Genomic DNA, 12,379 nt, shown 5'->3' with positions numbered 1-12,379 from the left:
GTATGCTATTTTTTAAAGACAATTACTAAAAATGCGAGAGCCACACATTTCAATAAGAATGTTTTATTTCAAATTTAAAAAATAGAAAACATTTTAAATGACCCATCAAAAGTAAATGTATTCTTATTGGGCAGCATAAAAGTGATTAAACAAGATCAAAACAATCTTTTTGCATTATTGGCATCATGAAAGTGGCTCAAAACAGACTCATTTCATTTGTTACTTGGATAAAAACATTACATGTCTGGTGAGATGTGTAATGACATATCAAGTCAGCATGTCATGTAAAGACATGATTAATAACGTTTGCTCATTCTGGTTTTAAACCTAACATGAAATCTCAACTCATCAAAATTACATAGTTAAATGAGCATTGCCGATCAGGACATTGAAGGCACCACACACCTTATACATTTTAAGTAATTTAACAGTAAAATGAAGGGGCACAGCTCTGATTAAACATTAAAATGCAGTGGAAAAAAACAAGTATCAAAAGCAATTTTTGTAATGAAAACCCCCACAGACAGCATTAACATTACTTATTACCCATTGTAATATTTAAAAAACACGTGTTCAGGTAGATTGTATATTTGGTCTAAAAATCAATTCCCCCACCATATTCACTCATTGTTGTTGAGGTCTTCAATGAGGAATCTCTCCTCTTTTTCAAGGATTTTGTAGAAGATGTCTTTGCAGGCTGGAGCATTCAGGGACTTGTAGAGCTCCCTCACCTGCTCCTGAGGCGTTGGCTTAGCCCTGATTGTACTATAAGTCTCCCGTTGGATGACATTTTGGCGGAGGAGCTCATCCAAAATGGGTGCAATGTTGCTCACCCTCTGGATCAGCTGAGCTTCATGCTTATCCACAAAGTGTCCTGAGGAAAGAGGGAAAAAAATGACTGCCTGGATTTGAAGATCACATCAAGTCAAGTTACTCCTGGCTCCAAAGCACAGATGACTGAAATGTGAATTGCATTCACTGAAGTGACGAGCATGGTGATAAAATAAAACACAAACATGTCTCATACAGCAGTAATGAAGAGGAACAGTGGCCCATCAAGTGTTCATTATAATGTTTTAGGAAAAACAAACAAAAGATTTTTAAATAATGGCTTTTGGGAATTTAACTACATCTGACAGAATAAGGTCTACATTTTACATATTCTCTATAAACCATTTTATAAAGCTCTCATATTTTATCAAGTTTTTCTGACGACATCTGGGGAAAAACACTTGCTGGCTTTCAGGCTAAGAGTGAGATAAGGAGAAAGACACAACCAGAATATCTCTAGAAACTATGCTAAATACTAAGCTAGGAGACGCTGGAAGCATGGGACGACAATCAGCCTGTCTGTAGTTTCATTGCCTCAAGTCTTTATGCTAAGCTAACTGTCTCCTCTTCTTCTAATCTAGGTATAAGAAAGAAGGAATACCATGCAGCCCTTATCAGTGGCCACTGTTTCTGTCATTACAATTGAGCCTGTGCTATATTTAGAAAAGCAGTTAGGCTTGACATCATTCTACCTGTGAACCTACCGTCTGACTTGGGAGTCACACCGGCTGCTCCAGCTGAGGATCCTGCAGCTGAAACAAAAATTAAAATTGCTTAACAAAGGACTGGACTTAGACTTGAGGCAACGAAACTAGTCAGGCTTGATTGTCGTCCCATGCTTCCAGCGTCTCCTAGCTTAGTATTAAGGATAGTTTCTAGAGATTAATGGTAGTATGGATGCAGACTTTGTCTCTCCAAAGCTCTGGCTGCACTTCAACTTTCACTGGTAATACTTAATAATACAATAATGCTTTTGTTCCTGACAATTTTCAGCTGCAAATTTTGCGCACTAGGCTGTACTTAATGGCAGCATGATGGTGTTTGTGGCATTGACTCAAAATAAACTAAAGTAGTGATGAAGAAATATGTCACTAAGTGCAACAGCGTGGCTCATTCTTGTGTTTTTAATAGTTTTAGGGCAACAATGTAGCTCCATTAGACGGATTGTAAACAAAAAATACTAGACTTTGACTACTGCCTTTGGAAATAATTTATCGTGGGTGCGATCATCAGTTTAAATTACAAAAACTGGGATGCAAACCGTAAAATCTCTCCTCTATATGTTACTTTATAGTTTTAACAGGTAGTTCTTTGATATTGTTGTTTTGACGCTAAATCTGTTGCACCTTCTTGCGCTGAAGACAGTTTTCCTGGTGGAAAACTTCTATTCTACTCTGGAAAGATAAACTATTTGGAGAGAGATGAAGCCGAGTGTGAAATTCAGCAACAATGCAACTTATTTTCTACAACAGCTAATCTGTATCTGTAATGTCTCGTGGTAAAAATAAAACAAACCGGAAAAAAACTCACATTTACTGGAACCAGCTTTTGTAAGTTCCTTCGTCTCTTCAACTGCAGAAATAGGAAGACAGCGTTAGATTGTGATTGAATAAATATGATGCAGCTACAATTTGACAGAATGTGCTCATTTGTACACAGAAACAGTGTTGAATGGGTTTAAGAGATTAATAGATTTTCACATTTTGTTCTACGACATAAAATATGTCAGTAAATAACCCTCATGTGACAACCCTAACGTCACCCTCTCCTGGAGGTGGAGACATCAGCTCACTGCTCTGCAGAGAAACATGTTGGACTTTACACAGTGAGGCCCTTCAGCCTAAATGAAGAAGTGAAACCGTGATGTTTCCTCCAATGGATTACTGGATACAGTACTTTCTTTCTTTAGTTCTGCATCTTTAAACTATCTCTTTGTTCTTTTGTTTTGTCAAGTGATTATAGCGGGGGTGTGGGTCTTGGATCTTGACTGTGGCAGCTCCAATTTCATTTGAAAACCTGTTCCACCAGTTATCCGGTCATGTACACCTGCCCTAGGCTGACTACATATACAGTATGTTGTTTGCCCCACACATTAGTGTTGAAGCGCTGATCTGTTTGCACTGTTAAAGGCTGCAAACAATCTCTGTGCTCCAATCCTTTTTCCCCCCTCAGATGTACAGTGAAACAGCTTTTTGCTTGCTATGATCATTCTGGCCATTAAAGGAGCTCTTTTTTATGCGCTTAAGTTGTTTGTGATTGGAGACAATTCCTGTTCCTTATCTGAAGTTAATGTTCAGCTTCAGCAATCTGAGCTAGACAAACCTAGTGAGTATCTTCCAAATGGGGTTGCAACGGTGTGAGATTTTCACCGTACGATTATGTCACAGTTGCACAGTATTATGCAGTTGTTACACTTTATTACCAGTTACAAGGACCTTTGACATAATGAAAACAGAAGTGTTTCTTGGTTAAAAAACAAACAAACACTTTTTTATGATTTCATAACATATTTGTGTTTCACGTCCTGATAGACATGAAAGTTGATATGAACTTGTAATATTATTTGTTTAAATAACAATAATATGGTAGAATTCAATAATGTATATCAGCAAATAATATCTAAAGGTTTTTGCAAACAACATCTCAGATAATATTATTATTATTAATATATATACAACATGAACCTGATTATTTTGACAGGACATTTGCATTACAACTTGATATCTATAATATTCTTATAGTTGTTTATTAATTTATTGTTTATTCATCTTCATGGACAGCATGTTTTAACGGGTACGTGCAAATTTCTGAGCCAAGAGCTGCAGACTTTAACCCCCTCGCCCTGCAGCAGTAAGGCAAGCATCTTATCAGCCATACAGTTATTCATACCACACACCACAGTTCAAGTCTCAACCTGTGGGAAATTCTGATGCAACTGAGCCACTGAGTGACGTCACTGGAGGCATTTTGCAGATTTTACGTACAGTTTCCTCTGGAGCCACAAGAGCTTTATACTACTTTTTTCATATATGCAAAATCACTCCACAAGACTTGTAAACACACTTTAATGTGTAAAAATTGTTGGAGCTGCCCTTTAGGCGTGAATGGACCCCCCCCCCCCCCCCCCCCCCCCCCAACAGTATGTGGCTGCAGACCCGGAGAGGAAACAACAGGGGGCGCTCTTGACGCACACATGCAAGAGATTTGAACAAATTCCAGCTACATAAATTACATAAAAGCACAGTTTTTGTTTCTTTCTTACAGTAACATTGTCTAAACATACAGGCTGTCAGCTGACTGCAGGCCGATCGCTTTACCACACGGCTGCTGCTCGAAAGTGAAAGTAAAAAAGGAAACGGGCTCGTTCAAATATTTTTTCACTCTGATTTTCAACTTCATTAATATCTACATGTACCGGGATGCCTTTACGATTTACATGGTCAAGTGTTGCTTATTTATTTTCTATCTAGACTTCAGTGGTTCAACCCTCTGCAGCAGAAAAGCTGCACGATGCATGAAGTTTCCGTACAGTACAGCAGAGAGTCACTTACCGAGGTCGTCTGCTTCTTGGTTGCAGTTAATCTCTTCCAGCAGCTCACGAACCACTTCGAGAGCTTTGGCCTCACCAAAGGTTGTGACCATAACGTCTGTGACTTGCATGAAGTTTTTTTCCTCCACCTTGCTGGTTGCGATCCGCGGCTTTTCTCTGCGGTCCAGGAGCGCATCGCGGAACTTTTCAAAGTCCCCCTTTTTCAGGCTCTCCAGACAGTCTTTTATCGCCTTTTTGATGGTTTTGGGAGGCATTTTTCACCAAGAGATCTCAGCTGCCCTCAGAGTTAACGTGAAGTCCTCTTTTCCGCCTTAAAGATAAGAGCAGACCTCCCCTCCTTTTCCTGTACAGGGGTGACACCTCCCTCTGGGTGGAAACAAAACTAGGACGTCATATTACAAATATGGGTAGGCGGATATCGATAGTATTGATACCAGTAGCCTACTAGTATCGAATATTCAGGTAGCAATTTCTAGAAGTGAAAGTTATTTCCAGCATTAATTAATGTTCTTTCTCAAAGTGTTTTACTGGAACTCAAAAATATACACTTATAGGATATATAGCCTACCTCAAACCTGAAGTATGAATATGGCATTTTCAACTTCATTAATATCTACATGTACCGGGATGCCTTTACGATTTACATGGTCAAACGTTGCTTATTTATCTGCAGGCAGACTTCAGTGGTTCAACCCTCTGCAGCAGAAAAGCTGCGCGATGCATGAAGTTTCCGTACAGTACAGCAGAGAGTCACTTACCGAGGGCGGCTTCTTCTTGGTTGCAGTTAATCTCTTCCAGCAGCTCAAGAACCACTTCGAGAGCTTTGGCCTCGCCAAAGGTTGAGACCATAACGTCTGTGACATCCAGGTAGTCTTTTCCTTCCACCTCTCTGCGTCCGATCCGCGGCTCATCGCTGCGGTCCCGGAGCACAACGCAGAACTTCTTAAACTTCTCCTCCGACAGGTTCTCCAGACAGTCTTTTATCGCCTTTTTGATGGTTTTGGGAGGCATTTTTCACCAAGAGATCTCAGCCCGCCGTCCGAGTTAACGTGAAGTCCTCTTTTCCGCCTTATAGATGAGAGCAGCCTCACGTCACGCTTCCTGCAGAAGGACGACACCTCCCTCTGGGTGGAAGCAAAACGAGGACGTCATATTACAAATGCTGTGAAGGTGCTGGCGCCTTCCATCCACATTATGAAATCCCACCAGCAAAATTCAACTTACAAGTTTGTTTTTCTCAAGTGCTCATTATTTAATTTCCCTGCTGTTTCACTCAGATACACTGACACAGAGACAGGAGCTGCAGAGGCCTCGTTGGTAACGTCAGATTTGAACATATTTGATGTGAACAAAAATTAAAAAATCAAAATGACAGTGCACATTTAATACTGTGATTTTATTCTCATTTGTAATTTTGGTTCTATATCCTTCCTTTATTAATAAGATCATACCGGGAACACAACAGATGTGCTAGTATTTTAAGAAATGTAATTGCTTCTAAACAAATGTCCCTGCTAAACTACACAAAATAGTCAATGTTTCATGTGAATATCTGTTATACTCTACAATAATACACATTATTTTTATTTTATTTGTCCACAAATGAGCTGCAGGAGTTCAGGTCAATGAGGCCTTCGAGGTCATACATAGAAAATGAGTTTTGAACGTGAAATGCTCACAAGAATTTAAGTTGATAAAACAACCAAACACGACATTAGGTGATAACATATGTATTATTATCAATGTCTAATATTTCCTATTAGTGTGTGACATCAAGCAAATACAACAGGTTTCAAATGGATTCTGGTGAATAGGTATAACTAATGAAAACATCAAAATGAGAATGTACTATAAAATTAACCACCTCCTCTTCTGTGAGACACTGATTATATTTTAGAAAGACAAAAAACATCCTAGAAAGGTCTATCAGTGTGTTCATATCCAAACCTTGTAGTCTTCAGCTCCAACCAACATTATTTATCAGACAGCTCCCTCTAGAGCCACAGAAGGCCTCATACAGCTTTTTTCATACATTAGTCCCCATGAACTGTGAACATCTCAAACTCTGCTTTCAGCCATATCATAGACTCAGTAAGGACCTGAACCCGTCTGAACAATTACAGACACAAATAAATGTTAAGATCAATGTGCACCTTTTAAAAAACTCTATGACATTATACTTGCTGCGTATGCTATTTTTTAAAGACAATTACTAAAAATGCGAGAGCCACACATTTCAATAAGAATGTTTTATTTCAAATTTAAAAAATAGAAAACATTTTAAATGACCCATCAAAAGTAAATGTATTCTTATTGGGCAGCATAAAAGTGATTAAACAAGATCAAAACAATCTTTTTGCATTATTGGCATCATGAAAGTGGCTCAAAACAGACTCATTTCATTTGTTACTTGGATAAAAACATTACATGTCTGGTGAGATGTGTAATGACATATCAAGTCAGCATGTCATGTAAAGACATGATTAATAACGTTTGCTCATTCTGGTTTTAAACCTTACATGAAATCTCAACTCATCAAAATTACATAGTTAAATGAGCATTGCCGATCAGGACATTGAAGGCACCACACACCTTATACATTTTAAGTAATTTAACAGTAAAATGAAGGGGCACAGCTCTGATTAAACATTAAAATGCAGTGGAAAAAAACAAGTTTCAAAAGCAATTTTTGTAATGAAAACCCCCACAGACAGCATTAACATTACTTATTACCCATTGTAATATTTAAAAAACATGTGTTCAGGTAGATTGTATATTTGGTCTAAAAATCAATTCCCCCACCATATTCACTCATTGTTGTTGAGGTCTTCAATGAGGAATCTCTCCTCTTTTTCAAGGATTTTGTAGAAGATGTCTTTGCAGGCTCGAGCATTCAGGGACTTGTAGAGCTCCCTCACCTGCTCCTGAGGCGTTGGCTTAGCCCTGATTGTACTATAAGTCTCCCGTTGGATGACATTTTGGCGGAGGAGCTCATCCAAAATGGGTGCAATGTTGCTCACCCTCTGGATCAGCTGAGCTTCATGCTTATCCACAAAGTGTCCTGAGGAAAGAGGGAAAAAAATGACTGCCTGGATTTGAAGATCACATCAAGTCAAGTTACTCCTGGCTCCAAAGCACAGATGACTGAAATGTGAATTGCATTCACTGAAGTGACGAGCATGGTGATAAAATAAAACACAAACATGTCTCATACAGCAGTAATGAAGAGGAACAGTGGCCCATCAAGTGTTCATTATAATGTTTCAGGAAAAACAAACAAAAGATTTTTAAATAATGGCTTTTGGGAATTTAACTACATCTGACAGAATAAGGTCTACATTTTACATATTCTCTATAAACCATTTTATAAAGCTCTCATATTTTATCAAGTTTTTCTGACGACATCTGGGGAAAAACACTTGCTGGCTTTCAGGCTAAGAGTGAGATGAGGAGAAAGACACAACCAGAATATCTCTAGAAACTATGCTAAATACTAAGCTAGGAGACGCTGGAAGCATGGGACGACAATCAGCCTGTCTGTAGTTTCATTGCCTCAAGTCTTTATGCTAAGCTAACTGTCTCCTCTTCTTCTAATCTAGGTATAAGAAAGAAGGAATACCATGCAGCCCTTATCAGTGGCCACTGTTTCTGTCATTACAATTGAGCCTGTGCTATATTTAGAAAAGCAGTTAGGCTTGACATCATTCTACCTGTGAACCTACCGTCTGACTTGGGAGTCACACCGGCTGCTCCAGCTGAGGATCCTGCAGCTGAAACAAAAATTAAAATTGCTTAACAAAGGACTGGACTTAGACTTGAGGCAACGAAACTAGTCAGGCTTGATTGTCGTCCCATGCTTCCAGCGTCTCCTAGCTTAGTATTAAGGATAGTTTCTAGACATTAATGGTAGTATGGATGCAGACTTTGTCTCTCCAAAGCTCTGGCTGCACTTCAACTTTCACTGGTAATACTTAATAATACAATAATGCTTTTGTTCCTGACAATTTTCAGCTGCAAATTTTGCGCACTAGGCTGTACTTAATGGCAGCATGATGGTGTTTGTGGCATTGACTCAAAATAAACTAAAGTAGTGATGAAGAAATATGTCACTAAGTGCAACAGCGTGACTCATTCTTGTGTTTTTAATAGTTTTAGGGCAACAATGTAGCTCCATTAGACGGATTGTAAACAAAAAATACTAGACTTTGACTACTGCTTTTGGAAATAATTTATCGTGGGTGCGATCATCAGTTTAAATTACAAAAACTGGGATGCAAACCGTAAAATCTCTCCTCTATATGTTACTTTATAGTTTTAACAGGTAGTTCTTTGATATTGTTGTTTTGACGCTAAATCTGTTGCACCTTCTTGCGCTGAAGACAGTTTTCCTGGTGGAAAACTTCTATTCTACTCTGGAAAGATAAACTATTTGGAGAGAGATGAAGCCGAGTGTGAAATTCAGAAACAATGCAACTTATTTTCTACAACAGCTAATCTGCATCTGTAATGTCTCGTGGTAAAAATAAAACAAACCGGAAAAAAACTCACATTTACTGGAACCAGCTTTTGTAAGTTCCTTCGTCTCTTCAACTGCAGAAATAGGAAGACAGCGTTAGATTGTGATTGAATAAATATGATGCAGCTACAATTTGACAGAATGTGCTCATCTGTACACAGAAACAGTGTTGAATGGGTTTAAGAGATTAATAGATTTTCACATTTTGTTCTATGACATAAAATATGTCAGTAAATAACCCTCATGTGACAACCCTAACGTCACCCTCTCCTGGAGGTGGAGACATCAGCTCACTGCTCTGCAGAGAAACATGTTGGACTTTACACAGTGAAGCCCTTCAGCCTAAATGAAGAAGTGAAACTGTGATGTTTCCTCCAATGGATTACTGGATACAGTACTTTCTTTCTTTAGTTCTGCATCTTTAAACTATCTCTGTGTTCTTTTGTTTTGTCAAGTGATTATAGCGGGGGTGTGGGTCTTGGATCTTGACTGTGGCAGCTCCAATTTCATTTGAAAACCTGTTCCACCAGTTATCCGGTCATGTACACCTGCCCTAGGCTGACTACATATACAGTATGTTGTTTGCCCCACACATTAGTGTTGAAGCGCTGATCTGTTTGCACTGTTAAAGGCTGCAAACAATCTCTGTGCTCCAATCCTTTTTTCCCCCCCTCAGATGTACAGTGAAACAGCTTTTTGCTTGCTATGATCATTCTGGCCATTAAAGGAGCTCTTTTTTATGCGCTTAAGTTGTTTGTGATTGGAGACAATTCCTGTTCCTTATCTGAAGTTAATGTTCAGCTTCAGCAATCTGAGCTAGACAAACCTAGTGAGTATCTTCCAAATGGGGTTGCAACGGTGTGAGATTTTCACCGTACGATTACGTCACAGTTGCACAGTATTATGCAGTTGTTACACTTTATTACCAGTTACAAGGACCTTTGACATAATGAAAACAGAAGTGTTTCTTGGTTAAAAAACAAACAAACACTTTTTTATGATTTCATAACATATTTGTGTTTCATGTCCTGATAGACATGAAAGTTGATATGAACTTGTAATATTATTTGTTTAAATAACAATAATATGGTAGAATTCAATAATGTATATCAGCAAATAATATCTAAAGGTTTTTGCAAACAACATCTCAGATAATATTATTATTATTAATATATATACAACATGAACCTGATTATTTTGACAGGACATTTGCATTACAACTTGATATCTATAATATTCTTATAGTTGTTTATTAATTTATTGTTTATTCATCTTCATGGACAGCATGTTTTAACGGGTACGTGCAAATTTCTGAGCCAAGAGCTGCAGACTTTAACCCCCTCGCCCTGCAGCAGTAACACGAGCATCTTATCAGCCATACAGTTATTCATACCACACACCACAGTTCAAGTCTCAACCTGTGGGAAATTCTGATGCAACTGAGCCACTGAGTGACGTCACTGGAGGCATTTTGCAGATTTTACGTACAGCTTCCTCTGGAGCCACAAGAGCTTTATACTACTTTTTTCATATATGCAAAATCACTCCACAAGACTTGTAAACACACTTTAATGTGTAAAAATTGTTGGAGCTGCCCTTTAGGGGTGAATGGACCAGAGAGGAAACAACAGGGGGCGCTCTTGACGCACACATGCAAGAGATTTGAACAAATTCCAGCTACATAAACTACATAAAAGCACAGTTTTTGTTTCTTTCTTACAGTAACATTGTCTAAACATACAGGCTGTCAGCTGACTGCAGGCCGATCGCTTTACCACACGGCTGCTGCTCGAAAGTGAAAGTAAAAAAGGAAGCGGACTCGTTCAAATATTTTTTCACTCTGATTTTCAACTTCATTAATATCTACATGTACCGGGATGCCTTTACGATTTACATGGTCAAGTGTTGCTTATTTATTTTCTATCTAGACTTCAGTGGTTCAACCCTCTGCAGCAGAAAAGCTGCACGATGCATGAAGTTTCCGTACAGTACAGCAGAGAGTCACTTACCGAGGTCGTCTGCTTCTTGGTTGCAGTTAATCTCTTCCAGCAGCTCACGAACCACTTCGAGAGCTTTGGCCTCACCAAAGGTTGTGACCATAACGTCTGTGACTTGCATGAAGTTTTTTTCCTCCACCCTGCTGGTTGCGATCCGCGGCTTTTCTCTGCGGTCCAGGAGCGCATCGCGGAACTTTTCAAAGTCCCCCTTTTTCAGGTTCTCCAGACAGTCTTTTATCGCCTTTTTGATGGTTTTGGGAGGCATTTTTCACCAAGAGATCTCAGCTGCCCTCAGAGTTAACGTGAAGTCCTCTTTTCCGCCTTAAAGATAAGAGCAGACCTCCCCTCCTTATCCTTTACAGGGGTGACACCTCCCTCTGGGTGGAAACAAAACTAGGACGTCATATTACAAATATGGGTAGGCGGATATCGATAGTATTGATACCAGTAGCCTACTAGTATCGAATATTCAGGTAGCAATTTCTAGAAGTGAAAGTTATTTCCAGCATTAATTAATGTTCTTTCTCAAAGTGTTTTACTGGAACTCAAAAATATACACTTATATTAAGATATATAGCCTACCTCAAACCTGAAGTATGAATATGGCAGAATATAATAACCCTTTTGTGTATCTGTTGAAGGAACATTAGTATTCCTATTTGGGCTACATGCAGATAGGTTATAGATTTAATTATGTAATTTTTTTTTTAAATCTCACCTAGATGATTCAGCAACATATCACAAGGAGCATCGCCGAAATGATCGCAAAGGTATCGGATCGATACCAAAATTTGCAGTATCGCCTGCCTCTAATTACAAATGCTGTGAAGGTGCTGTCGCCAAACAGGAAACAGCCAGTACACACATGCCTAGAGCCAGCTGTGTTGCATTTTTCACCCAAACAGTATCAGGATATGAAGTCCTGCACGCTCTTTATCCCACTTGCATGGATTTTAAAAACACCACTCAGCAAAAACACATCCAAGTTTTTATAATGCAATTTTAGACATTTTTTCACCTTTAGTCACAGACGTCCAAATAACTTCTTGTGGTTGAAAATTAAAGTATTTTAAATGTATTTTTCTGCAGCGAGGATTCATATCCTGACCTCAACCTCCATGAGGCATGCTGTTTACAAGGTCAGCTATTTATCAGCTTTATTAAATTCCATGTTTTGGCCATCCAATCTTGTAGGCTAATGTTCAAACCACAACCTGGTTCATCTGTCCCCTGCATACATACCTATGGTGAACAAACAACCACCCACCAAAAAGTATGTAAGGAGCTGGTCTGAGGAGACCAGTATTGCACTGAGAGACTGTTTCGACACCACAGACGTGTGTTGTGTGAACTTCACAGGGATGACATCGACAGCCTGACATCCTGCATCACGGACTATATACATTTCTGCGTGGAAAACACTGTGCCTACCAGGAAGGTAAGGTGTTTCCCCAACCATAAACCCTGGGTGACCCCAGAGCTAAA

The 12,379-nt window shown here is 39.0% G+C and overlaps 2 protein-coding genes and 1 long non-coding RNA gene across 3 annotated transcripts; 1 reads left to right on the top strand and 2 right to left on the bottom strand.

Annotated features, from left to right (window-relative positions):
* Nucleotides 1-43: 43 nt before the first annotated feature.
* Nucleotides 44-4,732, bottom strand: LOC311260454 (apoptosis-associated speck-like protein containing a CARD). The gene is made up of 4 exons (XM_084358278.1): nucleotides 4,383-4,732; nucleotides 2,362-2,403; nucleotides 1,536-1,583; nucleotides 44-874 (listed from the first exon to the last, which is right to left on the bottom strand). The coding sequence occupies exons 1-4, from the start codon at nucleotides 4,633-4,635 to the stop codon at nucleotides 621-623; spliced, it is 597 nt and encodes a 198-aa protein (XP_084214404.1). The 5' UTR covers nucleotides 4,636-4,732; the 3' UTR covers nucleotides 44-620.
* A 511-nt stretch (nucleotides 4,733-5,243) lies between these two features.
* Nucleotides 5,244-5,745, top strand: LOC311260455. The gene is made up of 3 exons (XR_014623017.1): nucleotides 5,244-5,344; nucleotides 5,457-5,551; nucleotides 5,659-5,745. It is a non-coding gene; the product is annotated as an uncharacterized lncRNA (long non-coding RNA).
* Nucleotides 5,746-6,611: 866 nt separating this feature from the next.
* On the bottom strand, nucleotides 6,612-11,233 carry LOC311260453 (apoptosis-associated speck-like protein containing a CARD). Its single transcript, XM_084358277.1, has 4 exons — nucleotides 10,907-11,233; nucleotides 8,930-8,971; nucleotides 8,104-8,151; nucleotides 6,612-7,442 (listed from the first exon to the last, which is right to left on the bottom strand). The coding sequence occupies exons 1-4, from the start codon at nucleotides 11,157-11,159 to the stop codon at nucleotides 7,189-7,191; spliced, it is 597 nt and encodes a 198-aa protein (XP_084214403.1). The 5' UTR covers nucleotides 11,160-11,233; the 3' UTR covers nucleotides 6,612-7,188.
* Nucleotides 11,234-12,379: the final 1,146 nt, after the last annotated feature.

The sequence above is a fragment of the Pagrus pagrus genome (assembly GCF_965226575.1).
Source record: "Pagrus pagrus genome assembly, chromosome: 7".
Classification (NCBI taxonomy): Eukaryota; Metazoa; Chordata; class Actinopteri; order Spariformes; family Sparidae; genus Pagrus; species Pagrus pagrus.
Note: the sequence above shows the minus strand (reverse complement) of the source record. Positions and strands in the feature narration are given on the sequence as shown.

Bases quoted from the DNA above. Each gene is read 5' to 3' on its own strand.
- LOC311260453 (XM_084358277.1), bottom strand. From the start codon at position 11,159: ATGCCTCCCAAAACCATCAAAAAGGCGATAAAAGACTGTCTGGAGAAC. The intron at 8,972-10,906 runs GTAAGTGACTCT...CTATTTCTGCAG, and splicing joins CCAAGAAGCAGACGACCTCG to TTGAAGAGACGAAGGAACTT. The intron at 7,443-8,103 runs GTAGGTTCACAG...CTCTTTCCTCAG, and splicing joins TGTGACTCCCAAGTCAGACG to GACACTTTGTGGATAAGCAT.
- LOC311260454 (XM_084358278.1), bottom strand. From the start codon at position 4,635: ATGCCTCCCAAAACCATCAAAAAGGCGATAAAAGACTGTCTGGAGAGC. The intron at 2,404-4,382 runs GTAAGTGACTCT...CTATTTCTGCAG, and splicing joins CCAAGAAGCAGACGACCTCG to TTGAAGAGACGAAGGAACTT. The intron at 875-1,535 runs GTAGGTTCACAG...CTCTTTCCTCAG, and splicing joins TGTGACTCCCAAGTCAGACG to GACACTTTGTGGATAAGCAT.